The sequence below is a fragment of the Podarcis vaucheri genome, assembly GCF_965113315.1.
Source record: "Podarcis vaucheri genome assembly, chromosome: 12".
Taxonomy (NCBI): Eukaryota; Metazoa; Chordata; class Lepidosauria; order Squamata; family Lacertidae; genus Podarcis; species Podarcis vaucheri.
In genome coordinates this window covers 26,354,592-26,382,589 of record NC_138750.1, presented here as the reverse complement: position 1 = coordinate 26,382,589, position 27,998 = coordinate 26,354,592, and the positions used below count along the sequence as shown (strand labels likewise).

Here is a 27,998-nt window from a genome sequence, read left to right as displayed (position 1 = left end):
AGGGACTGTCTTTGAAATGCCTTCATAAAAACATTTCAGCAAGTACAAATTGATCCAGCAAATGTGTTTGCTGGAGCCAGTGTATGGGAACGTGTAACTTCTTGATTGTTTTAGCTTCACTGGCTGAATAAACTCAGGGGTATATAACTCAAGGCGTTCACTTTGAAGCCTTAAAAGAGTTTGGGACAAGCATTCATAAGGGAACATGTCTTCCCATATGGTCATATGTCCATCCACAGAGGTGACATCGGAAGACGCAAAGGCACATCCCAGCTCCATCCGAGGTATAGTTGGTAGGGATGTGTGAAAAGGTATCCTATATGGTGTCCAGGTTATGAAACTTCTTCATTTTCCAGTGAATCAAAACCCAATCATGAGCAATGCTTGACAAGATAACTCAAGAATGTATTTGGCGAAAGAAAAAGTAGGACCTTTAAACCATCTCATTCTTTTCTAGATGGTGACAAGGCAGACGTCTCTGCCAACATATATCCAGACATAAATATTATTGCTGGAGCACTGAAGCTGTATTTCAGAGATCTGCCTATACCGGTTATCACCTACGATACGTATTCCAAGTTTATAGATGCAGCAAGTAAGTACTGAGGCATTTCATTTCTTTATATAGTTTTGTCATAACCTTAACCCTACAATTCTAAAACTCCTGCAGCAGCAGGAATACTGGATTTGTTTTATTGTATTTTTTTATTGAACTTTGAAATCTGCATCTGATAAAGCTTACAAGAATCTTGTTTTGTATCACATAGAGCTATCCAATGCTGATGAAAGACTAGAAGCTGTCCACGAAGTGTTGATGTTACTTCCTGCAGCACACTACGAGACTCTTAGATACCTGATGATTCATCTCAAAAAGTAAGCGAATTTGCCTATAAAAGCAGGTTTGATCATCTTTCTTTCGTCATAAAGAAATATGCTTTAAAAAACATTTTAAACCATCACTGCAGAAGAAATTTCTGGCAACATAGCCAGATGGGTGGGGTATAAATAAAAAAAATATTATGAGTAATTTTAGTAGTAAAAAATCTTCAAATTTTATCCAGTTTTACCAATCAACAAGTCACAGCCACATAGGTAAACCAGAAATGTTAGACATGTAGAAAGATACCTGAGAGTACAATCAGTCATCATAGAGATCACAGTTAATTCAAAACTTTGTTTCCGAGTGGGTTCACACACAAAAATAGTTTATTTTATTACTAAAAGTGTAGAAAGAAAATTGACCACCAGTTTGTCCACGGAGGCCGTTCACAAGGAACTCTCCTGCCCATGTGTAATTGTGCCCCACATTCAGAAAATGTGAGTGTGCCACACTGATCTCCTGTCTCCATTTACCATAAGTGCACGGTGTAACTTACCAACCTGCCAACACTGACGTCACTGCAGCTTTCTTGGACAGAGCAGTTGCACAACAAATTGACACTGCGGTGGGAGCTGGAGCCAATATGGTATAGGCCTGTGGGTGAACCAACAGAGCCATTATGGTACAGGCCCAACCTTATTCCTGCCTTGTCCTACAATAGTTCCATCTAGGTTGCCAAAAAGTCAGTGTTGGAAAGGTGGCTCCAGCTCCCCCCCCCCCGCCCCCAGGCCACTATTGCAGTGCAGAAACAACCATTATTCAGCATGTGAAGCAAACATCTACTATATATTTTGAAAAGTAGTTTCTCTGTGCCCTATGCATTTGGACACCTCTTAAGATATACGGAAAATTTGCATGACGGTTCCTAAGATCAAGGAGCAGGTCTCTGTTTCTGTTTGGATATAACCTTGAATCAAGATTGCTAACTAAGCCAGGCATAGGCAAACTCGGCCCTCCAGATGTTTTTGTCCTACAACTCCCATGATCCCTAGCTAACAGGACCAGTGGTCAAGGATGGTGGGAATTGTAGTCTCAAAACATCTGGAGGGCTGAGTTTGCCTATGCCTGAACTGAGCTTTTCAAAACTGCACTTTTTTGTGTGTTCCTAGAATTCCCAATCAGTTCTGGGTATAAAGAAAGGGTGGGAAAACAGTTTAACAGAGATATCACTTTTCTTTCACCTTTAGGATTACCATGAATGAAAAAGACAATTTTATGAACGCTGAAAATTTGGGAATAGTGTTTGGACCTACTTTAATGAGACCCCCAGAAGACAGCACTCTTGCTACACTCAATGACATGCGGTACCAGAAACTCATTGTGCAAATATTGATAGAAAATGAAGATGTTTTGTTTTAAATGAACAAAGCTATAAACTCATGGCCATCTGCTATGAAAATACAAGTTCAAAGGGAAAGCAAATTCCCATAAGAAAAAAAAGGGTAGCACATTATTTTCTGCAGTGTTGCAGATGAACACCAAAACATTTAGTTAAAAGGGTATGTCTTATAGACATATGCCTCTTTTTTAATTATTTAAGAAAGAACAAAGGTCAGAAGAAAAGCATCTTGCCTTGCATCTTTTGCCTTGCTTCCAGTGTTAACGATGTAGAAAGGTTACAGACTGTTCTACTGTAACTTATTAAAGGACACAAACTTTGTATTTTATTTAGATCATTGAAGCAAAAAGGTTCTTTCAACCTGATGCTCAAAGTATTATGCTGGCACAGTTCCTATTGAAAAGAACTGGGTCATCATAGCAGACTTGTAGGATTGTAGTTGTAAACCCTGATTCAAGGAGGGTAAACCATATTTGGGGGAGGGGGAAACAGATTTCCCGCATCCCTTTTTGACATGCAATGATTTCTAGATCATGGTAGTTATGTGGAAATAAGTGGCATTGGACTTGGTGGGATTTATTTTCCCCATGACAACCATAATGTAGCGCTCAAGACATGCTCTCTGCTATTTCAGTTGTGTTCCTCTTACTGAAAATAATGGCAAATTAAGTAGTAGGATTGTAACAATGTCCATGATCTGATTCCAAGCAGAGCTTCTGTACAGGCAGGGTCTTCCTGGTTTCCTTCTATGAACTGTATAATGCCCTGTATACAGAACAAATAATTTCTGTATACAGTCGTACCTTGGTTTTCGAACAGCCTAGTTCTCGAATGTTTTGGCTCCCGAACGATCGAAACCTGGAAGTGACTGTTCCTGTTTTCGAATGTTCTTTTGGAAGCCGAACGTCCAACGGGGCTTCCGATTGGCTGCAGGAGCTTCCTGCTGCCAATCAGAAGCCACGCTTTGGTTTTTGAACTCTTTGGAAGTCAAACGGACTTCCGGAATGGATTCCGTTTGACTTCCGAGGTACCTGGGTAACATTTCTATTCACGCAGGAGGAAAGGAAGACCCTACATTCAGGATATTTTATCTTGTCCAACATCTTAAGGATCAGGTTGTTTGTCAGTATTAGTTTTTATAGGGGTATACGATTTCTTTCTAATTAAGGCATAATTATACTATGTCTAAATGGAAACAAACATGTATTTAAAGTATATTTTTACTTCAGTTAGCTGCAAGAATGTCGTTTTATTTTAGCAATATATAATTCAATGCGGTGCATTGATGACTTTCCGTATAGTTCTCTTAAGCATTATTGCTATGGATATTGAAAACATTTACCACTAGTGCAGTATTACCCTGACAAACCTCTTTCATTGCAAATGCTTTTAATGAGACTTCATTTCTCATGCTCATCTTAATATTATTTGGTTTGTTATGTTCTAGCAATTCATGTTCTTTGCTTTTAGAGGTATACAAATACAGTATTCTATTTATCCACCCTCCTTCCAAAAAGAGGAACACCAGAGGTTTATAAACAGACACTAGCATCAACTACTACACGTAACACATTTTTTGGAGTACAGTAATGTTTAAAATAAGTGATGCCAGAATATTGGATCTTACCTGGCCTTGCTTAAAAGTTAGCACTTATTTAGGGTTAATTTTTTATTATTGTTTCTAAAAATCAAGTTGCATTACTTTGCTTCTGTATTTATAAAAGTAAAACATCTGTAAAATTACACACTTTTCTTCAGCGCCTTCTGACAAATTTGTTAATAAAGGAAAGAGAGGTGAAGGGATAGAGAATTGGTATATTACCAAATCTCATGGTGGGTATCTTTGAAAAGGTTGACCTCTCAATGCAATATAATGAAATTCATCCTAATATTAGACTTTTTTCTCACATGGAATTTTCTCATCGTGAGATTTTTTTGTACAAATATTTCAAACACAAAGGTAGCATAGTTTATTACAAAACTGAATTTGCAATACAAAAGACTCTATTGAGCTCTGCTCTTGATTTGTACAAATCCTAAGTTTCAAAACCCAATTATGCTGTTTTCTGAATTATTTCAGGGAGCATAAGTTTCTATTAAAATTGGGGTGGGGAGTGTGCAACATGGATAATGAAGAAAGAGTAAAGACAAAAGGAGGCACATGAAATAATGTATATCAGTTATCCTTTACATAGGTCACCAAGGGCTAAGTAGACAGACCCAGGCTGCAGGCCAGATGTAAGTGAGGTCTGCTTTGCTGGTACAGTGCTGGAAGGGATTCTCCTAAGTTGTACAGATTTCAATTGTTGTAGGTTTATGTACTAAATACTGTCATAAAATGGTATGGAAATGGTTTTATTTTGTGAAGTGAAATATGCTTTGTAATTTATGATAGTGTAAATGGAAAGGGGGGGGGGGAATATCCCATTAAATGTGTTGAGTCCCTGTCTGTAATTTTCACTGCAAGCGAAAACACTTGGTTTCTCTATGCATTTTTTTAAAAAAAAATGGTTTAAAGATCTGCACATTTTTCATACAGTTTACATGCAACAAATTGTTTAAAAATGATTTTGCTGATAGAACTAATATAAAAGTAATTCAAATAATATATAGACTTATCAGGTGTTCTAAGATTCATACAACTTTAACCTGACCATGTTTCTCTTCCCTTTGCCTATCTTTAACAAGATAGAAGATACTATATTTTATGTTTTAGTTTCCTGGTATTAAGTACTACAGTCACCTATCATTATCTTACCAATTTTATACAAAACTCAAGTATGGAAGAAAGCTACATTATGTTATCCAAGAAATCTTACTCCCTTTTATTATTTCCTTTACTTCCACATAGCTCTCAGTATGTTGAATCACATTATTCAAAGGCTTATTAAGTGCCTGAATGAGAAAACACGCTGAACTATATTACAGAAGTTTCTTCTTGTACTATTTTATGGAAACTGGTTTTGCCAGTTTGTTTTTTGAGCTCAAGATACATTGTACATAATACAATGACTACATAATACATCCCAGGGCTGTGCCCAAAGTCCATACTGAAATCTGGCAATGATGTCTCAAGAGGTAAAACTGATCTTTGCCTAAAAAACCAGCATTTCACTGGTGGGCTTCTGCAATTTATTTGCGGAAGGGTACTTCGCGTGCCTTGAGCTTCACAAACAAACATCCCTGACACACATTCCCCAGCATCTCATGTGCTCTCTGATACATCTCCAAACTCTTAAGTACACGGCGAGCCTGTAGACTGAGGGCAAATGAATCAAGGCCTTTAAAGGGTTCAGTAACAGGACATAGTGTCTTCATTTCCAACTAAACTGCTACTATATAAACACAAGAAGTGCATAAAGGTCTTCTGAAGTCCGTGTGAAATCTTGCGACTGTTTTGTACTGATAACTTTCAACAAGTTCAGAAAGCCCTCCAATGCTCTTTGTATCCATCATGCTAACTCTATTGTGCCTACCTGTTCCCTGTCTTGGGTACCTAGCAAGGCTCCCTTCTTAAAACAACTTCAGAGAAGGTCAAAGAACCTGCTTATTTTATCGTACAGGCAACTCCCAATTTACATGGCAATTACATTCCACGGCACCATGTGTTTAAGTGAAATCGCATATATCTGAAACACCATTGAAAAAGCCCCCATTCCGTCTCCGCCCCTGTCCTATTCTCCCCCTTTTGTGATGTTTTTGGGTCACTTCTGGGTTCAGTTGCACAAATATCTGACGCACCTAAAACAATTGCTGCTTGTACACACCATCCTTAAATTCCCGAGGGCTGGAATCTGTTGTGGAGAAAGAAATTCTCAAATTATTTTGAGATTTAGGTGGCAGGATAGATAAATGGTGACCTCTCTAGAATGAGGAGAGTTTTTATAGATAAGATCCAGGTTGTGAAAATTAATGACTTGCCCAAAACTATCTAATTGTTAAATCCAATCTCAAGTGTCCTCTGTCCAAGGCCAGCATTCGACTATTGGGCAGCACTGCCTTCACACTACTGCCTGAAGCCACTGCACATGGCCTGCTTCACTTAAAAAACACTCCTATGAATATACAGCCAGATCTTACACAAGTTTACTTGGAAATGCTCTCAACTTTGTTGATACTTCATACAAAGAAAGCGTGCCACCTTTCAGCGGCGAAACTAGGCTTTATTTCACCTGGATCAAAGACCCAGTTTGGCGCCACCCCACCCATTTCAAATACATACAGTGGGGAGCCTCAATGGTGCCCCTCTGAAACCTTCACCCGGGGCAAAAAAAAAAAACACCCAGCTAGCTCTGTACAGGAGCATTCTGGTTGCAGAAGTGCCCATTAACAGGAACTGCTGTGTTATCCCGTGTTTTGTGGTACATGTGGGCTCTGCAGCTGCTTCAGTTTTGCTGTGATTGCTTAGTGTTGCTTGGGGGGTGAATCAGGCACACTAGTGCAGCCCCCCAGAGCCCAGACAACAACCCCCTACAGACACATCCTAAGACTTATCACAGCTTGGGAACACACGGCCTAAGACGCCACACAAAATGTGGGCAACGGAAAGCACTCTTCGAAACAAGCAGGGTTTTACGAAGCCTTAAGAGAACGGTTGTGCCTGGCTCTCTCTCATCCCTGCTCCTAGCCAAATGGTCACATGGGCACCAAGACTGCCAGAAGCGGGGAGAACTCATGACAGCATTACAAGGAAATCAGCGCAGGGCTGAGGAAGAGAGCCAAGTTGTGTGCTGCCGCCATGGCCAGCTTCCAAAAGAGATCAAAGTTGTGCCCTTTGCCTCTTGATTTATACCGTGCTACTACTCCTTCTTCTCAGGCCAATCGTTGTCCAGCTGCCCCTGCGAGAGGGACCAATCCCGTTTAGGGAGGAGGAGAAGGGGCGGGGTCGCTTCTCGAGGGCTCACCTGCACCTGCTTCCTTGTTGCCTGAGCATCAGGTGCACCGCTCAGACCTTTCGAGGAAAGTGAGTCGGGCGGGTGGGATTCCCTCGCCACGAAAAGCGCGCGCGCGAGAGAGAGAGCTGGCTCCCTTACAGCGCGGCCGCTCTTTCCCAAGCGCCCCCCTCCCCCCAGCTGCTCGCGGTCGTCCCTAGAGACGGCTAGCTGAAAGGCCGGCTTCCGACGGCGGAGTGTTCTTCACCTGCGAAAGTTGGCGCTCCCTTTTGGAGCGGGCGGGCGCCGGAAGGAGGCCAAGTTCCCTGGCTCGCGCTCTCTCTCGCTCGCTCTCAAGAGTCAGCCTGTTGCTGCGGCAGCGAGTAGTTCCCTCAGAGAAGGAAGCCCAGGTAACGACGCTCTCGGCGAGAGGATGGACTGACTCCCTCCAGCGCCGCGCCTGCTCTCAGGAGGAAGAAGAAAAAGAAGAAGAAGAAGAGACGCTCCTCCGGCGCACAGGTGAGCGCCCACGAGAACGCGCCTGCGCTTGCTTTCTCCTCAGCCGGCAGGTGCTCTCTTCAACAGGTGCCCGGCAAGAGCCCCCTCCGCCTGCGTCTCGCGCGCTCCCGACCTGGAGGGGTGGGGTGGGGGTGGGAATCTGCCCAGAGGCGCCCACCTGTCGCGCAGGCTAAGGGCGCGCGCGCTGCTCACCTTGCACGAGCGCACCTTGCATGCAGCATGAAAGGCAAGGGGGAGGGGCGCGCCTGAGAGGGGGGCTTCCTCAGCCTGGTCAGGGGGAGGGGGGGCAGCAGGCCAAAGATGCTGCGTGGGCGGGCGCGGAGCTGGGCTGCCACCTCCTCCTTGTCAGCTGCCCTAAGTGTGGACGCAAGGGCGCTTCAGCGTGGCTGAGGCGGAGCAATTGGGGATTTTCTTGCCTTCGCACGGTGAGTTGAGTGGGACTTAATCCCCAGGAAGTGTGCATGGGATTCTATCTGTCATCTATCTGTCTGTCTGTCTGTCTGTCTGTCTGGTTTATAGATTTATTACAGTGGTACCTCAGGTTACAGACGCTTCAGGTTACAGACTCCGCTAACCCAGAAATAGTGCTTCAGGTTAAGAACTTTGCTTCAGGATGAGAACAGAAATCGTGCTGCGGTGGCAGCAGGAGGCCCCATTAGCTAAAGTGGTGCTTCAGGTTAAGAACAGTTTCAGGTTAAGTACGGGCCTCCAGAACGAATTAAGTACTTAACCCGCGGTACCACTGTACTATTTACAGATTTATTACCTTTATCTTCCAAGGATCTGAAGGTGGTGTACATGGTTCTCCCTCCTCATTTCATCCTCACAAAAACCCCTGTGAGGTTAGGCTAAGGGATGGTGACTGGCCCCAAGGTCACCCAGTGAGCTTCATGGCTGAGTGGGGATTTGAACTCTGGCCTCCCAAGTGATAGTCTAGCACTCTTAATTTATTCCTGCATTGCAGGGGGTTGGACTAGATGACCCCTTGGGTCCCTTCCAGCCCTTGCGGTTCTACGATTCAATCCCAAAGACACGTGCCGTGAACCAACAGTGCCGTCCTGTACATGTTTGCTCTGAGGAAAGCCCTGTTGATTTCAGTGGGACTTGTTGCTAGCTAAGTGTGTACAAGACTGCAGTCCAAGGCTGCAATCCTGGGTCATATACTTGGCAGCAAGCCCCACTGAAGACATCTGGGCTTTCTTCTGATTAACGGTGCATGGGGTCAGTTTTATAATCCCGCTGAATGAACTTAACGGGAACTATGTCTGAGGGTCTCGGTACACTACTGTAATCTCTGAAGAGCTCTGAAATGGAGGGTTGCTATTTACACATGCACACACCCCTTCCCTCCCTTTCTGCATAATAGGCAGAAATCCAACAGGCTTTGTTTTTCCTCCAGTAGCTCTGGATTAAGCAACCAGTAAAGGACAATCCTAAAGAAGCATGTGTATAGCAGGCGATGCAGTTTGGGGGTTATAGCTCTGCTATAAAAAAAATTCCCGTTTCACCCCACCTTTCAAATTAGCAAAATGTTGACAGCTAAGGGTTATCTAGCCATAAAAAATAACCCCAGTTATAAAGCGCATTTTTCTGCTGTGTCCTCAGTTGCACCTGCTGAGTTGTTTCCTTGCACAGCACAGGTGCAACTTGGGCCCTCCAGCTATGACTTGCAACAAGCTTAATTAACAAACGCAACAAAGAGCTGCTACCTCAGTATCCAAGTCCCACTGGAAAGGGGGCCGCCACTATTAGATAAATGTTGCAATTAACCGTTCCAAAAAATAAAATAAAAAAAGCTTAGTTTATCACTTTTACCTGCTGTTCGAAGGAACCTGCCTCATTCTGGTCTTTGCAGCAATTCAGTGAGTTGCATTCTACGTGTACAAAATATTACACTCTGTCGGTGAAATCCTGGCCCCAGTGCAGCCAGTATGAATGTTCCATCATTCAACAGAGCAAGAATGTTTTTTTGCTTCACAAGCAAGCAGGAAACTTCTCAGAAATGAAAGCATGTTGAAGATTTAGGAGAGAGTTTCTAAAGTGCCTGGCCCTACCTGTCATGATCATCAGTTTATGATGACAAACCATAGCACTGTTTGTGTGATAAGGCTGTGCAAAATCTGAAAGCTCCCTTGTAGGAAGGAGCAAGGTTTGCCTTTCATTTCCTTATCAAGCTGAAGGAACACCACCAGTGAACTTTTACAGAAACATTCATAGTTGGCTTGTGCAGCTGCATGGAGAAGAACCACTTATGTAGTGACTCAGCCGATGTGTGCACAAAATAGAAAACCAGTGAGTTAAGTTTGCAGAACGGAAGGGGTATGCATGTGACTGTCTCCTCCTAGCAGTTCAACTCCCAGGGTGAAGTAGTCCTAGGAAATTAATCCTCAAACTCCATGTCACAGAGCCATGGTAGCTAAATTCAACCTCCATGTTCAGAGACAGTGTACTATTATTTATTAACATCTCACCCTTTGTCATAAGATACCCCCAGGGTGGGTATATATATGTCTGACTTCCAGGTCCTGGGAGAGAGAGAAAAGGAGTAGCCATTACTATTGTGGTTTTTTTGAATATTTCCTTAAGGTATCTGCCTGTCAATTATTGGAACTAGATGGACAACTGCATTTAAGTCTGATCAGACAGTAGGCCACAATTAGGGAGCAAATGAGATCTACAGTACATGTATCTGGTGTCTGTATGCCTTCAAGGAATGCATTAAAAGAAATTCCGAAAGTGCAGAAAAATGAGCTATATTTGTGCCATGCATTCAAAGGGAATGGAGAAGAGAAGAAACAATCCCAACAAAACACTGGTAATTGGGTATATCGGATTATGCAGATATGCTGAAATTAAATTATAGAATATATTTTTAATTCTGTCTCTTCTACTTTGAATCAAAATTTGCTCTGCACGCGAAGGCTAGGTATCAACTGGCTCACAATCCATCCTTATCCATGTTTACTTGGAAGTTGGGGTACAGAGTTCAGTGGAACTTATGCTGAACTGCAGTTTTCTGCTCACTCAGTTTGGGTGGTTTTGGCCTAAGACCAAATCATTTTGTTCCCATTGTTTGCTGTGAACAACATACCAATGCAAAATTCACAAACCTGAAAAGTTAACATTTCAATCCCACTTAGCAAATTTTTGTAAGCTGATGGTGCTAAACTTTGCTGCAAATGTTCAACTATAGCTGGACTTGTCAGGAGGTACTGCTGGATCAGAAACCCAGTGTACTGGAAATACCACAAGTCTCTGTTTAAATCTTCAAACCAAAGAAGCTTTTGATGAATTGTGCTAAGCAACTGAATTCTTGGTTGCTTAGCCAGTCTTGGAAAGGTTTAACTACTGCTAATGACTTCATTAGTACAAAAGAAGGTTATGCAGTGTGGAAAGGTTTTAACTCTCCAAAGCATTCTAGATGAATTAAAGTTTGCATAGTTTCCTCACCAATGTGCTTAGGAATGGACACAGTTCCTATCCTATGAAATCTATCAACAGTAGCAGGTTGAGAACAGCTGAGTCCCGCTCAATCTTCTGTCTGTATCAAGGAGTAAGTCCCATTAAATTCAGTGGAACTTACTTGTGAGTAGACATGTGTAGGCTGCTGCTGTTAGAAGAAAAGATAAGACACTGACAAATTGTCTTAATGCAAAACGTTGCCCAGTTCTGTGGACATTAGACCTCTTGATTTTCAAGACCATTAGCTTGCACTTTGCCATTAATAAACTGCAACCAGTGAACATTAGACCAAGAAGCAGAGTTCAAAAACATCATAAGCAAGACATAAGAAGTGGCCTACTGAGTGAGACCAAAGGACCATCTAGTCCCACATCCTATTTTCAGAGTGGCCAATTAGATGCCTGTGGGGAACTCACAAGCAGGACACAAGCTTAACAGCATTTGTGGTACCCAACACACTGTCTTTCATAGTGGTGGTACACACATCCTCAATAAGCCTTTGAGAGCCTTATCCTTCATTATTTGTTGAATTCCCTTCTAAAACCATCCAAGTTTTTGGCCATTACTACATATAGTAGTAGAGAATTACAATAAGCCCACAACTTATGTGCATTTAACTTGGGCACATTCAGCTTTAGGTAAAGGTAAAGGGACCCCTGACCATTAGGTCCAGTCATGGCCAACTCTGTGGTTGTGGCGCTCATCTCGCTTTATTGGCCGAGGGAGCCAGCGTACAGCTTCTGGGTCATGTGGCCAGCATGACTAAGCCGCTTCTGGCGAACCAGAGCAGCGCACGGAAACGCCATTTACGTTCCCGCCGGAGCGGTACCTATTTATCTACTTGCACTTTGATGTGCTTTTGAACTGCTAGGTGGGCAGGAGCTGGGACTGAGCAACGGGAGCTCAACCCGCCGTGGGGATTCGAACCACCGACCTTCTGATCAGCAAGTCCTAGGCTTTGTGGTTTAACCCACAGCGCCACCCACTTTATGTACTTAACAATAAATAAATTTAAGGGAGCAGAAAGGGGGTGGACATCCAGGAAAAATACATTGGTAATTTCACCTGCCATTGCACCCAAAGTGCTTTGACTGTGTGTGATTCTGGCTTTAGGCACGATCCCCAAAACATAACACCCACTTAAGTTACAGGCTTACTGTACACTATTTAGCTATGTACTGTGTGAAGCATTTCTTTTGCCCATCTTGAATCTTCCAAGAGCTTCATTGCATGACCCCAGGCTCTTGTACAGGAACAGATAACTTGAAGGCTTCAAGCAGTACATAATTCTCATTTAAAAAAATAATAATTAAATGACCATTCCTAAAGATCCATGCAGAAAGGTTTCTTAAATTTCTAAATGTAAAAAAGTATACACACGCACACACATATTTGACTACTCCTTCAAGACCCCCTGTTGTGATTATGGAATGCCAGAAGGTACTTGTGATATCTCCAAGTGTGTATTTATTTTTTAAAAGGCCACACCCACTTATACTTTGGCCACACCCACTTTTGCATGCAATCCTCAGAAGGTTGGCCATCGGTAAATGCAGCCATTGGGCTGAAAAAAATGCTTGCTGCGCCTTTTCTAGTATGAGGAGGGAGAAAATACCTCTAAATCACTTTCTTTACATGATGCATCTCTCTTTTTTACATCTCTATCCTGTCTTCCCTTACTCCCCCCGCCCCTAAACCTTAAAGTCCCAAATGTAGATTTCCTCATAGGGAAGTGGCTCCAGTCCCTTGATCATTTGAGATGCCCCTTTTCTGCACTTCTTCCAGCTCTGGAATATTCCCTTTGAGGTATGACATCCAGAACTATACAAAGCACTTCAAGTGTTATCACGCCATAGATTTGTACAACTGAGTTAGGCAGTTTCATTTTCAATTCCCTTCCTAATGATCTTAGTAGACATGGGTTTTGATTTTTTTTCACAGCTGCACACATGGAGTTGACATTTTCACTGACCTATTAACTATGATTCCTAAGATCTCTTTTCCAGATAGTCACTGTCAGATCAGACACCACTGGCATATATGAAGTTTGGGGTGTTGTTGTTTCTGACCCAATGTGCATCGCTTTATATTTGCTTCCATTGAGTCATATTTGGCATTTTAATGCCTATTCTCCCAATTCGGGAGAGTTTTGTTTGCAACTCTTCTCAAACCCTTTTTGTTTTAGCCATCTCAACAGTTGTGTGCTATCAGCAGACTTGGACGTCTCAGTACGTTCTCCTAACTTCATATCATTTATGAAGTGACACAGTACAGATCCTTGAGGGATTCCACTTCTTACATCCCTCCCATTTGAGAACGGTCCATTCATTCCAACTCTCTGCTTCCTGTTCTGGGACCAGTTACTGATCCATGACCTGTCTCCTTATTCCATGACTTCTAGTTTGCTCGGGAGTCTTTGGCGAGGGACTTTTATTGAAAGTTTTTTGAAATTTAAGTACATAATGTCTACTGAATCCCACCTATATTCTCAATTCAGACATCCCAGAAATGCAGTCGCCCTCCCACTGGTCCTTTGGACACTTTTTGAAAACTTATTTACTCTGGAGTTGGATGAGAACATTGAGAATTCACTCTTCCTCACTGGACCGTATATAATTTTGATATTTTATGGCTGCTTCTGGTTTAAGATATTGTTTTGGCCCACTCTGGGATTCTTAATAAGAAGCAGGCCAAAAGTCTTCAAATAACTGTTTGTTGACACTCTCAAAGAACTGAGAGACAACTTGAAGCAGCAATGCTGGTGGTTCTTCTGTATATAATATAAATATAATAAATAATAAAATACATATTTATTAGCAGGAGATTTGGTTAGTGTGATGACGACATTTTTCACAAGCTTGTTTCTTTGGGGTTTTTATTTATTCATTAACTCTCCTCCTGGGCAGAAAACAGGAGTGCTTTTCTTCCTTTTGGCATCCTGCATGAGGGCTGCTGCAAAGTGTATTACCTGGTTGGCTCTGCATCCTAGCACATTTAGGGGTGCTACATATTTGGAAAACTGTTTTATGTGTTTTTGTTTTGTTTTGTTAATAGGTTTACAAGGAAATGATTATAAATCTTCACTTCATACTATTGGACTGAAAGGGCTGGGGTACCTGGGAGCCCAACAGTAACTGGAGGGCCATATCAGTCCCCACCAGGGCCAGTGGTGGTGGGAGATACACTCCAACATCACTAGGAGGGCCCAGCTCCCACATTCCTAACATAGTGCTTTCATCAGCCCCATTATGCCCCCAAGCTGGGCACTTCCTATTTATGCAGTGGTATCTCTGTGGCGTTGTGGGTTAAACCACAGAGCCTAGGACTTGCCGATCGGAAGGTTGGCGGTTCGAATCCCCACGACAGGGTGAGCTCCCATTGCTTGGTCCCTTTTCCTGCCAACCTAGCAGTTCAAAAGCACACCAGTGCAAGTAAATAAATAGGTACCGCTCCGGCGGGAAGGTAAACGGTGTTTCTGTGCACTGCTCTGGTTTGCCAGAAGCAGCTTAGTCATGCTGGCCACATGACCCGGAAGCTGTACGCCGGCTCCCTCAGCCAGTAAAGCGAGATGAGCGCCGCAACCCCAGAGTCGGCCACGACTGGACCTAATGCCTCAGGGGTCCCTTTACCTTTACCTATCTCCCTCTTGCTTGGAGGAGAAGGGTTATATTCAATGTTAGTCCTACTCTGGGTAGAATTATAGAACTGTAGAGTTTGAAGGGACCACAAGGATCATCTAGTCCAACTCCTTGCAGTGCAGGCATCTTTCGCCCACAACCCTGAGATTAAGTCTCAGGCTCAACAAAGGAGCTATCCTTCAGGACCTCTATGAACCAAAACGTTTTTGGCGCAGCCTTTGTGGGGGAAAGGAAAGCCCAGGCCTCAAGAAAGCCCTGGCGTCACAATTTGGAAGCGAGTAAATAATAAAATAAAATAAGATAGAAGTGGAGTCTCTGCGTATGGTTACGATGACCCGCTTAGACAGTTCCTCCAGCGGAGCCTACTAATTCCGCTCTGTGCGCCCGATGTCTCCCGCACCCCCTTAAATGTCTCCTTCCTACCGCGGACCCCAAGTCGGTGAGGGCTCCAGTTCCTGCTGCTAAACAAGCCTCCCTCCTCTCTGTCCTCCCCTCCAGGCCACCGGCCCCGAGTGCAGCGCATCGCCCAGGACCCCCTGACCGGGAAGAGGCGCGCGGGCGCCTCCTGCCCTCCGGAAGATGGCCGAAAGCGCCGGCACGGCCGCCCCCTCGACGGGGCCCGCGGCCAAAGGCGGCTCCTCGGGCGCCTGGTGGAAATCGCTGACCAGCAGGAAAAAGCCCAAGGAATCTCCAGCGGCTGCGTGGCCTCCTCGGCAGGTGCCTGAGCCCTCGGAGATGCTCCCCGCCGCGCCCAGCCCCTCGGACTCTCAAGAGAACCAGCAGCCCAACTCGGGCAGCCGCCGGAACCTTAAGATCTCCCGCTCGGGCCGCTTCAAGGAGAAGCGGAAAGTGCGCGCCACGCTGCTGGCAGACAGTCCCCAGCAGCTCTTCGAGGGGGCGCCGGGAGCCGCAGCCGGGAACCCCGCCCCGGCGCGCCCCGCCGAAGAGACGCCGTGCCAATGATCACGCCTCCCCGCCGGCCCCTGCCAGGCCTAGAGGAGGAGCTGCCTGTCTGATTTTGGGGAAAGGCGGCCTGGTTGCCGCCTCGTCTCCGGCCCAGGGGAAGAGCGTGTGCGCGCGCGCTCTGCTCGAGGATCTTGCGCGCGAGTTTGCAAAGCCTCTTTCGCCCTCGCCGAGGGGACAGATGATGGCGAGGCGTCCGCCTTAGTCGACCACGGGGGTCTCCTGTTTCACGGGGAGGGCCGCAGATCTCTGGAACAATAGGAATATGCAATAAGGAAGAGACCCGCTGAAGCTCAGCTGCCCTTTGCGGTCATGAAATTAAAGTGTGTTCAGCGGGCAGTGTCCCCAACGAAATCGTCATTGTGGTTTATTTCACACCCACCACCACTTTTTGCAGAAAACCGCCAGTGCGCAATATGCTGCTGTATAGAATAATGATGATGATGATGATGATGATGATGATGATGATGATGGAGAATAAAAATTCTAGCGTGCAGCCCCAACTGAGTCCTATGTTCAGGTATTGCAGTAGATGTCCCCAATCGGAAACAAACACACAAACATGGTAAATAGCCCACTGGTGACTTATATCAATGTGCAGCCTTGATAAAACTTACTGCTGCTCTGGGTCAGATGAAGATGTCTTGCTGTTGCCCAAGCAACACTGGAGATCCATTAAGCAAGTACAGTACAGTAATGTCAGTTTTCCCTGAAGATGCCAGGAGGGACGAGTTGGAGTGGCAGAGAGACCTGGTGCTGATAAAGTCAAGTGGAACATCTGTATATATATTTTTAAAAGGCACACCAAAATGCTGAGGTTTAAAATAAGTTGAGGGGGTTCCTGGGTGCCTTGTTTATGAGATTTCAGAACACATGTTAAAAAACTGTTTTTGAAGGTGACCTGCAATAGAGACCCCAGTTGTCTGCTCTTGCAAGTCACTGTCATGCAAATGGATTCAGAATCCCAATCTCCTGCCCTAGCTGCTCCTGAGAAACAAAATTAAAAATGGAAATGTGGATTTTCATAATTTTATCCATTTTCAGCTGCTCCTGCAATAAAAGAGGCCATGCTGCAAATTTTTACAAAGAACTAATTACTACAGTCCCAAATGAATAACTTCATTTTAATAAAAAGACACAGGGAAAAAACAACCTATGGTTCACTTCCTTTATGCCAAGGAGGCTTTTTGTTAGTCTAGTATGCTTTTAATAGCCTCCTTTTGGGAAGAGAGGGAGTTGGAAATGTTCCATCTTATCTTATTTCAAGGCCAAAACCTTCTAGTGGCACCTGGAGGTTCTTAACAATTGTATTCCTGTTGGTGGAAATGTCAGTAAACGAATCTGTCTGCCATTCAGTGGATTATAAAGGGAAGGGAGGGAGGTTATAGTTGGGGAAGTACTACACTTCTTGCTCCCAAATTTATTCTCTACAAAGAAGCAGAAAAAGGAAACAACATTTCATTTTGTTTCTGGTAATTAGAAGCAGCTGCTTCAACTGGAACGTAATAAGGGAGTAATATTTGTCATTCTCGTTGTTAAGAGACGAACATGATACATTTTAGTACTATGGTTCTCAAGTAACTGATACCTCCTCTGGAGAAGCTGAACAAAAGGGACCCAGCCTAAATACCTCTGGGTAAAAGGACTGCTGGAGGAGAACAGAGCTGGGCTGTCTGCTCAATGCAGTGCCAATAACCCTCCAGCTCAAAATCCCCCAATGCCTCCTGGTGCCAGACCATAGGAGACTGACAGAAATATCTCCAGGAGTTTCTCTAAGTTGAGATGGAAAGATATATGTTACCTGTAGGGTAGGAAAGTGTGTGGCTTTGAGATTTTGATGGGAATTAAATGGAAAAAAAATCTTGAAATTTTATTTCGTAGAGCACTCTACTGGCACTGTGGTCTAAACCACTGAGCTTCTTGGGCTTGCCAATCAGAAAGTTGGTGGTTCGAATCCCCATGACGGAGTGAGCTCCTATTGCTCTGTCCCAGCTCCTGCCAACCTAGCAGTTCAAAAGCACCCCAGTGCTAGTAGATAAATAGGTACCACTGCAGCGGGAAGGTAAACAGTGTTTCTGTGCACTCTGGTTTCCTTCATGGTGTTCCATTGTGCCAGAAGTGGTTTAGTCATGCTGGCCACATGATCTGGAAAGCTGTCTGTGGACAAACACTGGTTCCCTCGGCCCAAAAGTGAGATGAGCGCCGCAACCCCATAGTCGTCTTTGACTGGACTTAACCATCCAGGGGTCCTTTACCTTTTGTTTTTACCTTTTATGTGAACTACATATTAACTGGACACCTGCAATTTAAAATTTGGAACCCAACTTTTTTTAAAAAAAAAGTAAGACCCACTTTCTGTTTCACAGCTGTAGTGTGGCTGCTTTCAAATAATTCTTGCTGTGTCAATGCTCGCCACAGAACTGTTATAGGTGTGCTAGTGTGTTGGAAAGTCTCTGTGCCAGACATGCTGCCATGGAGACAATAGCACAAATCCTCGTATGTTTTCTGGCATTGCCTTGGATGTGTTTGGAGGAAGCAGACGTACTTTTTGTAGCCCTATGTCTCATAGGTTTCAATTCAACATGCTTCTCAATACACACCCTGTATGTAGAACAGGAATGAGGAACCTTTCTCAGCCTAAGGGCCGCATTTCCTCTTGTGGAACCTTCCAGGGGCCACCCACCAGTGAAGGTTGTACCGTGCCATGATACCATACATACTTATCATTGAATTCAGTGGGACTTACTTCTGACTGCGTTGTTAGCATTCTCCCTTTTAAGTTGGGGGTAAAAATCCTTTTTCTGCAGCAGGAAAACAAAAGCACCATTTAATATAAGCTGTGATACCCACTCTCCCACAGTATTTTAGTTCATTATTTTAAAATGTCAGAAATATCCATCCATGGAGACTCTAGAGATGCCTTTTCGATCCTGTTAATCCAATTTGGGCAGTAATGCAAATGCTATCCAGTCCTTTGTTGTAAATGCTGTCTTAAAGGATTCTCCTATCTTCTCACCCCCTCTCTTTTATTTACTTATTTATTTATTTATTTATTACATATTTAAAGGGGGGAAAGAGAACGGTGGCTATTTATTACATTTCATCTTTTGGAAAATTAAACTCCAAATAGGAAGTATCCCTAGAAAATAACTAGTTCTAATTCTTTCAAAGAAAGAAGCTTCTGATATAAGCAAAACCGCCAGCATACGATAAGAAGAAGAAAAAGTCTCGCTGGCACCATTTCTAGTGCAATTGCCCAAAGGGAGACAGGATTCAGTTTGAGCTGAGGCTCAATTTGATTCCCACAGCTGCTCCGAAGGATAGGACATCCTTACACACTTGCAATCTAACCCAAATAACAAGCTGCATAGCCAGCTCTTCTGAAGCCGTTGCAGGTGGGTTTGTCAGCGACTGTGCAAATGCAGGTAAGGCGTGATGCTTGTGAATGAATTTATATTCAGCCATTTTAATGACTCAATTGGTGTTAAGCTCTTCGTTAATATATTGAAAGCAGACACATGCCACCGCCCCGCCCCCGGCCTCCTTTGGAGGAAGTTGTATTTCCAACACAACTAGAAGCGAACGTCGCTAAGGACTGAGGTGTGGTGTAAAGCTCTAAACAAATGAGAGTGGTCAATAACACTGAACAAAGTATTTGGCATTTAAATCCTTTATTTATCTTCTCATAAAGTTATGCAACAGGAGGAAATTAGTGGACCAAAAAGCCACACATTTGTCGTAGGTGGAACGTAGACTTTAACCCCCTGTTCGCAACACACTTTCTGTACAAACCAGGCTTTTGTGTGTCTAAGGGTCTTTCTGTTGGTTGGTTGTTTGTCTGACTGACTGTTAAGCACACACAATGCTGCCGATATTGTGACATAAGACGTTGTTTCTGAATGTTTCTCGGAAGCCAAACTTTTCCTTGCTATGACTCACTCCCCCCTTGGCCATCTGCGAACACACCCTTTCGCCAATCTCGATCTGTTCCTTCACCAGAAAGAACACCTCCCTGTTGCCTAAATAAACCACAGCAGCTCCTAGTTCTCTCTGCTTTCATTGAGTACTTAACAATGCATGAAAATGTACCAGCTTAACCAGCAAGCTTTTAAAGAAACAAGTTGCTGAAATTCTGTCCGGTACTGGCAGGGGGTACTGGCTTGATTATGCCTAACTACCCGTCATGCTATGAACTGGCGCAGTGTTTCTGTGAAAAACAGAAAATACCTAGGGCAGGGGTGGGGCATCTTTTTCAGGCTAAGCACCTTATTCCTTTAAAGAAACAAAACAGCTCAGTGTTAGTGATCACAGCAAGCCTTCTCAGTAGGTCTTGCCCCAATGAGGCCGTTGCGAGGACTGAAGGTCTCCTACTTCCCACTGCTCTCTAAGGCTCCTGCCCTAGTTCCTTTCCCAGCACCCTAAGGCTCTGTCATCTTGTCTCTTGTTGCTCCACCCTCTTCATTTCTCTGCATGTTCTGGGAGACCAGCGGGGAAGGGAATTGGTTGCAGCAGGAGGCGGAAGCTCCCTGGCTTCTTCCGCAGCCTGCCTCGCCTTTGTCCCCTGGCTCCCCTCTTCTCCTGCATTTGAGTCTGGACTGCTCTCTGCCACAGCCTCTTCCTGCTCACTAAGCCCTGTTGCCTCTTCAGCTTCTGACACTTCCTCCTCCCAGTTTTTCCCCTCTGACTATGCATCGTCACCCCACCACCAATCCCCTGGCTCTGAGCTTTCTTCCCCTGGGGGTTCCCTTGGGGGTTCCCCCACCTGGTGCCTCCCACCACTCTTCTGCATCTAGCCAGTCCATGACACTTGCGAAGGGATGCATTCGGTTCCCCATTCCTGATTTAGGGCCCAGCAATTATTCTCCTAGACAGGAATTTCAGCAGTGAAAAACCAGGCATCATTGATGCGGCAGAACATGTTCAGTTGGAAGTCAGTGTAACCCACTATGCAAGCCTGCAATGGTCCTTTAAGCCACGAGGAGGGAGACAGCTGTCCTGTCCTGCCTCAGATCCCTGAACTTCATACACACGACAGCGTTAGAATTAAAATGGTTATGGGCGTGCCCTTGCAAACATACATCAGTTTTGCCTTGTGAAATATACTCAGAGTCGCAAAGTGATTTCATGCTCTTTATTCAGCTCATAGTGGTGAGGAGGAATGAATGAAAGTCCTCTCACAGTATCTGCTTTATATACATTATTTACACAATGGGCTGCACATGATTGGCTAATTCCGGAATTCTACTGTAAGCCAATCAGGTTGTGGATTCACTTCAATCTGGAGCAGGATTGGGTGGTTCCTGCCAACCAATCATACTGCTGCATTGTTCTAGGACCAATCAGACGGCTGCATTCTGAATCCTATTGTTCTAGGACCAATCCAACTGCTGCAATTTGGATCCTATTGTTCTAGGACCAATCAGACTGCTGCAGTTTGGATCCTATTCAACTCAGTACATAACACCCCTCCCCTCTAAGTTCCAGTCCTGCCCGGGAGGTCGCATTCATAGTCCTCAAGGTATGCCGGCAGCCTACGTGTGCGTTGCGGCCTGGGTTGTTCCCTGGTCCGGGGTTCAGGTTCTGGCTCGTGTTCCAAGGATGCTGGCTGTGATGGGGTTGTTTGGTCTGGTGCAACCGGCTCGCTCAGTCGTGGTTCTGGTTCTGGTGTCCTTTCGGCCTCACGGGTCCTCTCTGTATTTACTGATTCTGCCTCTCCTGCTGGCCCCTCCTGCTCTATGGGCCTCACTGCCCCGCTGTTCCCTTGGGACTCCTCTGACCTGTCCTCCTCCTGGGTTTCTCCCGGGAATCGTCGCCGTATCTGGTCGCAGTGGCGGCGCCAGCATTGCCCCCCATCCGTTAGCACCTCGTACGACACTGGGCCAGTGACCCTGGTGACTGTGGCGGGTACCCATGCTGGGCCTGCCCCAAAATTCTTTGCGTACACTGGGTCCTGGGCCTCGAAGGTCCGGGGGTTCCTGCCTTCCCCCACCACTACCTCATCCTGAGCTCTATCGGGGTGAAGGCGGTCCAATCTGATTGCAAGGCGCCGACCCATTAGTAGTTCAGCGGGGCTCCGGCCAGTCGTTGAGCTGGGGGTGCTGTGCTGTGCTAGAAGGAATGTGGCAAGGCGGTACTCCCAGTCCCCTTGCGTCATGCGGCGAAGGGTGTCCTTGGTGGTCCGCACCATGCGTTCTGCTTGCCCATTGGTGGCAGGGTGGAACGGCGCCGAACGGATGTGGCGGATGGCGTTCTGTGCTGTGAAGGTTTGGAATTCTCCTGACGTAAATGCAGTCCCGTTGTCTGAGACGAGAGTGTCAGGGAGCCCGTGGGTTGCAAACAGCCTGCGTAGTACCCGGATGGCTGCGGACGTGGAAGTGGACGGTACCAGTGCGACTTCCAGCCATTTGGTGTAGGAGTCCACCACTATGAAGAATGTTTTCCCCTGAAAGGGGCCAGCGAAATCCACATGCAGGCGTGACCATGGTGCTCGGGCGGACTCCCAGGATTGGACTGGGGCCCTTGGGGGATCTGGGCGGGATTCTTGGCAGGCCTGGCAGTGTTTGACCCAGGCCTCTATCTCTCCATCGATCCCCGGCCACCACACATAACTCCTGGCAAGGGCCTTCATTCTTACTACCCCTGGGTGTGTCTCGTGTAGGGCTGTGAGGACCCTTTTGCGGAGGGGCTGGGGAACAACGACTCTGCTTCCCCATAACAGGCACCCCTTGTGGGCTGACAGTTCATGTTTGCGGGTTGTGTAGCCGGCGAATTCTGGCCCGGGGCTGCTGCTGGGCCATCCCCTCCACACCCAGTCCAGGACCCGGGAGATGACCCTATCTTTCCTGGAATGGTGTGCAACTTCTTGTGCCTGAATGGGGCGGTCGGGAAGCAGCTCCAGGCTCATGACCTCTTGTGCAGGTGCTGGGTCGGGGCCTGTTTCCGGTAGTGGTAGCCTGCTGAGGGCGTCCGCATGGCCCATCGCTTTCCCCGGGCGGTGAATCAGTGCATACTGGTAGCTGGCAAGGAAAATTGACCACCTGAGGACGCGAGGAGACAGCACTTGGGGGGTCTGCTTTTCGGGGGCAAACAAGCCAAGCAACGGCTTGTGGTCAGTCACCACGGTGAAGGGCCGCCCGTACAAGAAATCATGGAATTTTTTTACTCCCTTCACGATTGCCAGACCCTCCTTGTCAATTTGTGAGTAGTTCCGCTCGGTTGCGTTGAGTGTCTGGGAAAAGTACGCCACCGGTACCTCTCTTCCATCCGGAAGTTGGTGCCCCAGGACAGCGCCAATGCCATAGGGTGAGGCGTCGCATGCTAGCACCACCGGCAGCCTCTCGTCGAAGTGTGCCAAGACAGAGTTTGAGACAAGCAAGTCCTTGACTGCCTGGAATGCGGCCTCCTGGCGCTGGCCCCACACCCAAGGGGCCCGCTTGTCCAGGAGTCTGTGTAGGGGCTCCGCTACCGCCGCCTTGTGGGGAAGGAAGGAATGGTAAAAGTTCAATAGTCCCAAGAAGGCCTGAAGTTCAGTCTTGCTCTTGGGCGCTGGGGCATCACAAATGGCCCGTACCTTGTCCCCAGTCGGGTGGACCCCTTCTGCGTCCACCATAAATCCCAGAAAGTCCACCTGAGGCACTCCTAGTAGACATTTTTCCCGCTTCACCTTGAGACCCGCCGTCTGGAAACGGTGCAGAACGGTGCGGAGGCGGTCCTCAAACTCCTCTGGTGTGGGCCCAGCAATCAACACATCATCGAAGAAGGGGGTGACACCAGGAATCCCTTTAAGGAGAGAGTCCATTAGATTCTGGAATATGCCTGGTGCCACGCTGACCCCGAATTGCAGCCGCTTTACCCTGAACGCTCCTCTGTGCGTCGCAATCGTCTGTGCCTCTGCTGTGGCCTCATCTACTGGCAGCTGTTGATATGCTTGGGCCAAGTCCAGCTTGCCAAAAATTTTCGACCCAGCCAGGGTGGCAAGGACATGGCTGACCACTGGCACTGGGTATGCGTGGGCCGTGAGGGCCTTGTTTATGGTACATTTGTAGTCTGCGCAGATGCGGACCGAACCATTAGGCTTGACGGGTGTGACGATTGGAGTTTCCCAGGGGGCATTAGGCACCGGCTCCAGCACTCCTTGCTCCACGAGTCGGTCCAATTCCTCGTCTATACGGGGTTTCAAGGCGAACGGGACCCGGCGGGCCTTGAGCCTGACCGGTCGTACTGTGGGGTCAAGCTGTAGCGCAATGGGGGGGCCCGTATACTGTCCCAATTTCCCATCAAAAACCCCTGGAAATTCATTGCATATGGCGTCCACGTCCACTTGTAAGCTAGTGTGGTTCACCCCGGTGACAGCTAGCCCCAGTGGTCCAAACCATGCCAATCCCAGTAAGCTAATGTAGGGGCCCTTGACCACAAGCAAGTCCAGTTGCCGCGTCCGCCCTCGGTATTGCACCCTGAATGTCCCCACCCCCATTGTGGGGACCTTACGTTTCTGGAAGTCCCGTAGGGTGAATGGGGCCGGCCTGAGTTTGGGACCCCCAGTAGGACACAGTTTCCTTAAGGTCTTTGCCGAGATTATGGATAGAGTTGAACCCGTGTCAAGCTCCATGCGGCATGGGGCCCCCTCTATCTGTACCTCTACATAAATTTTCTCTACGTTGGGGTGGGGCAACTGGTATACCTGGCAGTCCGTGAGCTCCGTCGAGTTGCCTTGGTGCGTTGGGCCCCGGGACCTGGGGCTCTTGGGTTGGTCATCTGATGCCTGGTGTCGGGTGGGCCGAGCCCGACACACCCGGGCGATGTGTCCCGATTTTCTGCACTGCCTGCACTCTGCGTTGCGGAAACGGCAGGTCCTCCTCTCGTGACTCTCCCCGCAGCTTGCGCAGTTTCCTCCTTCTCGTCGAGGCAGCTGTGGTCTGTGCGCTGCTTGAGTGCGCTGCTGTACTCGGTGCACCTCCTCCCTGTCGGATCCTGAGTCGTCAGTGAGGTCTTCGTGGTGGACCCTCGGTTGGGATGGCAGGCTCGGCCGTGCCTCTTGCGTCGACCTCTCGGCAGCTTCCGTTGCCAGGGCCTCCTCCAGAGCAACCTGGAATGTTAGGTCCTTCTTAGCGTAGAGGCGTCGTTGCAGCTTCTCATCCTTCAGGCCACCGACGAGGCGGTCACGAAGCATGTTCTCCAACTCTGAGAAGTTGCAGAACCGGGCGGCTTGGCGGAGAGAGGTCACAAACCCAGTTATGGTTTCCCCAGGGGCTTGTCGCTTTGCGTAGAAGGCATTTCGACGAGCCACCACTGAGGGCTGCGGCGAAAAGTGCCCCTTCAGCTGTTCCATTATTGTTTTGTATGGAACAGTAGCGACGTCTTCAGGCGCAAGGAGAGCCCGGGCGATTTCAAACGTCTCCTCTCCGCAGACGCTGAAGAATATCGCCCTCTTCTTGGCGTCTTCTTCGTCGGTGACCCCTTTGGCTTCTAGGAGGAAGGTGAAACGGGAGGCGTACGCTTCCCAGTCTCCAGATGCTGGGTTGAACGGCGAGAAGCTGCTGTCGGTTGCCATTCTGAGTTCCTTGTGTCCCGGAGCTGAAGCCTGGATACACGGTGCGAGGCAGCGGTGCGGCAGGTGGCGGTGCTGCGGTGCTGTGTGTCGCAGTCAGCTCAGCTGGATCCCACCTTCGTCGCCAGTGAAATATACTCAGAGTCGCAAAGTGATTTCATGCTCTTTATTCAGCTCATAGTGGTGAGGAGGAATGAATGAAAGTCCTCTCACAGTATCTGCTTTATATACATTATTTACACAATGGGCTGCACATGATTGGCTAATTCCGGAATTCTACTGTAAGCCAATCAGGTTGTGGATTCACTTCAATCTGGAGCAGGATTGGGTGGTTCCTGCCAACCAATCATACTGCTGCATTGTTCTAGGACCAATCAGACGGCTGCATTCTGAATCCTATTGTTCTAGGACCAATCCAACTGCTGCAATTTGGATCCTATTGTTCTAGGACCAATCAGACTGCTGCAGTTTGGATCCTATTCAACTCAGTACATAACACCTTGAATAAGGAAGCCAGTTCAAATTGATGCTTTGATATGAAACACATCATGTGATGTTGGGTAAAACACATGCAGTCAGCCTGATCTAGGTCAAAAGACTAAACATTCTCTGAGCTGCCTGATGGAAATCTGAGGGAATTCAAATGTGTGCTATAACCATCTCATAGGTCTGTATGAGAGCAAATGGTGGATCACTTGTTGGAAACACATGTGCAAAGCATGCTGCGTAATACCCAGTTCCCATATGTAAAGAGCTTTTGTGGTGGTGCATTTTCAAAGAAGGAATCCCTCCTTCTAAGCTGGCAGAGATTCCAGTTCACATTGTGACGCCAGTGGAGTAGTATAGTAATCAACACTATTTACATCTTAATTCAATGAACATTTGTTATGTGGTTAATAAAGATACTTTAATACAAAATGTACTTGAGTGATATTCCTTGCTGAACTATATAACTTTTCTGTAAGCTTGGCAAGGCTAATTACAAAAATTCCCAGAGGGGTAACTATGTGAGCCTACTAGAGCAACAACAAAGAGTCTTGGGTTGTGGCACCTGAAAGAAGAACACATTTTATTAAGATATCAGCTTTCAGGGACTATAGTGCACTTCACTGGATGCATCTAATGAACTGCACTCTAGCCTATGAAAGAATAATATTTGTTAGACTTTTTGGTGCCACAGAACTATTCACTGCTGCCAACACAAGTTGAGAATTTAGACTTGAAGACCATGATGCCCTCCAGGCTTTATAGCAAGGACATTCCTAGGTACTTAAAAGGACTCAGGGCACATATCATAACCCTGGGGTCGGAATCCCCTTCTTTGGGGAATGAGGTTAAAAATTCGGAATCAGAAACAGAATTGTGTGCAGGAACACTTCCACCAGACATGACTGAAGTGCCAGTTCCTCTCTGGCCCAAGAGTATCACATTGTTGCCCTCTGGCTTCCATCGCAGAATTCCCAGTACAACCAGAATCTATAGCACTCTCTTGGAGTAAATGGCTATTGGAACAATCTGAGGCACTTTTCAGTGAATGTGAAGCCTGCAAGCAGGACAGACCTGAAGCAACACCAGAGCTCTGCTTTCCTTTCCCTCAGGCTCAATGCCAGTAATGTGTCCACATCTGTGATGGGATTTATTTATGCTTAATTTTTAAATATATATGCCCCCCCTCTTGGGTTATGGTGGTAATTTAGTCGGGATTTCCCCCTTTAATTCTCCTTTTAAAAACAGCTTCGTGTAATAGCCAACTGAAGAGATTCAGCTCATTAAAAAGATTGGAAGTAACTCCAGGGAATTGCTAGGCCTAAGCATACTTGTTTAGTCTTGCTATGATTGCTGCTTCTTTTCTTAGAATAAAATCCTCATTATTTACCCCTGCCTCAGTTCTTGGACACAACACTTACATATAAAACAATGAACTATCACAGAATTGTAAAATCACAGTTACAAAGTTATTGGAAAACAACAGGAGAGCAAATAGTGCAGAGGAATTAGTTGCCTCATAAATTCATATTTGCAGACGTACTATTTGTCTCCACCAAGTAGCTATGACAGTAGGCATTTCTGGGCCCATCTTACATCTCCAGTTCCAGTGATCACATTCTGAATTTATGTGTGCATAAGGCACTCATCTGGATCATTGTTTGTAGGATCTTGGCTAGAACAAAGGCATTCTCAGTGCTCTCTTGGACTTCCAAATAAGTCAGTGGGAATTTTGCCATTGCATTACGTGAGAGTTGTCATGAATTGAGTTAATGGCTGATTTGGGCCTTTGAACCCAGGATTCCTGGGTCACATGGACTGCCATGTTAGGGGAGCAGTGGACAAAGACACACACCGCACCCCAGGCTCTAGGAGGCCCACCAAATCCCACAATAACACACAGATTACAGCTTTTTATTTATCAGATTTTTTAAAATTTACTAATGCAAAGAAATAAAACATTGTTGTAATATACAGTGGTACCTCGGGTTACAGACACTTCAGGTTACAGACGCTTCAGTTTACAGACTCTGCTAACCCAGAAATAGTACCTCGGGTTAAGAACTTTACTTCAGGATGAGAAAAGAAATCGTGTGGCAGTGGCGCGGCGGCGGCGGCAGGAGGCCCCATTAGCTAAAGTGGTGCTTCAGGTTAAGAACAGTTTCAGGTTAAGAATGGACCTCCAGAACGAATTAAGTTCTTAACCCAAGGCACCACTGTAATTGTCATCAACTTACAGGACATCAGGGAGGAGGAAGTGGATCTTGATGAGGGATGTAACCAGGTCTGGGAC

The 27,998-nt window shown here is 46.2% G+C and overlaps 2 protein-coding genes across 4 annotated transcripts in view; both read left to right on the top strand.

Annotated features, from left to right (window-relative positions):
• The window catches only part of CHN2 (chimerin 2), a 146,312-nt gene extending 141,648 nt beyond the window's left edge, over positions 1-4,664 (top strand). The window contains exons 11-13 of the mRNA XM_082193503.1: positions 458-595; positions 768-873; positions 2,068-4,664. Coding sequence (XP_082049629.1) covers positions 458-595; positions 768-873; positions 2,068-2,239 — 416 coding nt within the window. The 3' untranslated portion in view covers positions 2,240-4,664. The remainder of the gene's footprint in view (positions 1-457; positions 596-767; positions 874-2,067) is intronic.
• Positions 4,665-4,817: 153 nt separating this feature from the next.
• PRR15 (proline rich 15) lies at positions 4,818-16,124 on the top strand. 3 transcript variants are annotated; one of them, XM_082193582.1, is made up of 2 exons: positions 4,818-7,609; positions 15,208-16,124. In XM_082193582.1, exon 2 carries the CDS (start codon positions 15,289-15,291, stop codon positions 15,670-15,672), a length of 384 nt encoding a protein of 127 aa, XP_082049708.1. In that variant the 5' UTR covers positions 4,818-7,609; positions 15,208-15,288; the 3' UTR covers positions 15,673-16,124. The 3 variants fall into 3 exon arrangements, with proteins under 3 accessions (XP_082049708.1, XP_082049709.1, XP_082049710.1); XM_082193583.1 differs by lacking the exon at positions 4,818-7,609 and adding an exon at positions 7,912-8,034; XM_082193584.1 differs by lacking the exon at positions 4,818-7,609 and adding an exon at positions 12,824-12,877.
• Positions 16,125-27,998: the final 11,874 nt, after the last annotated feature.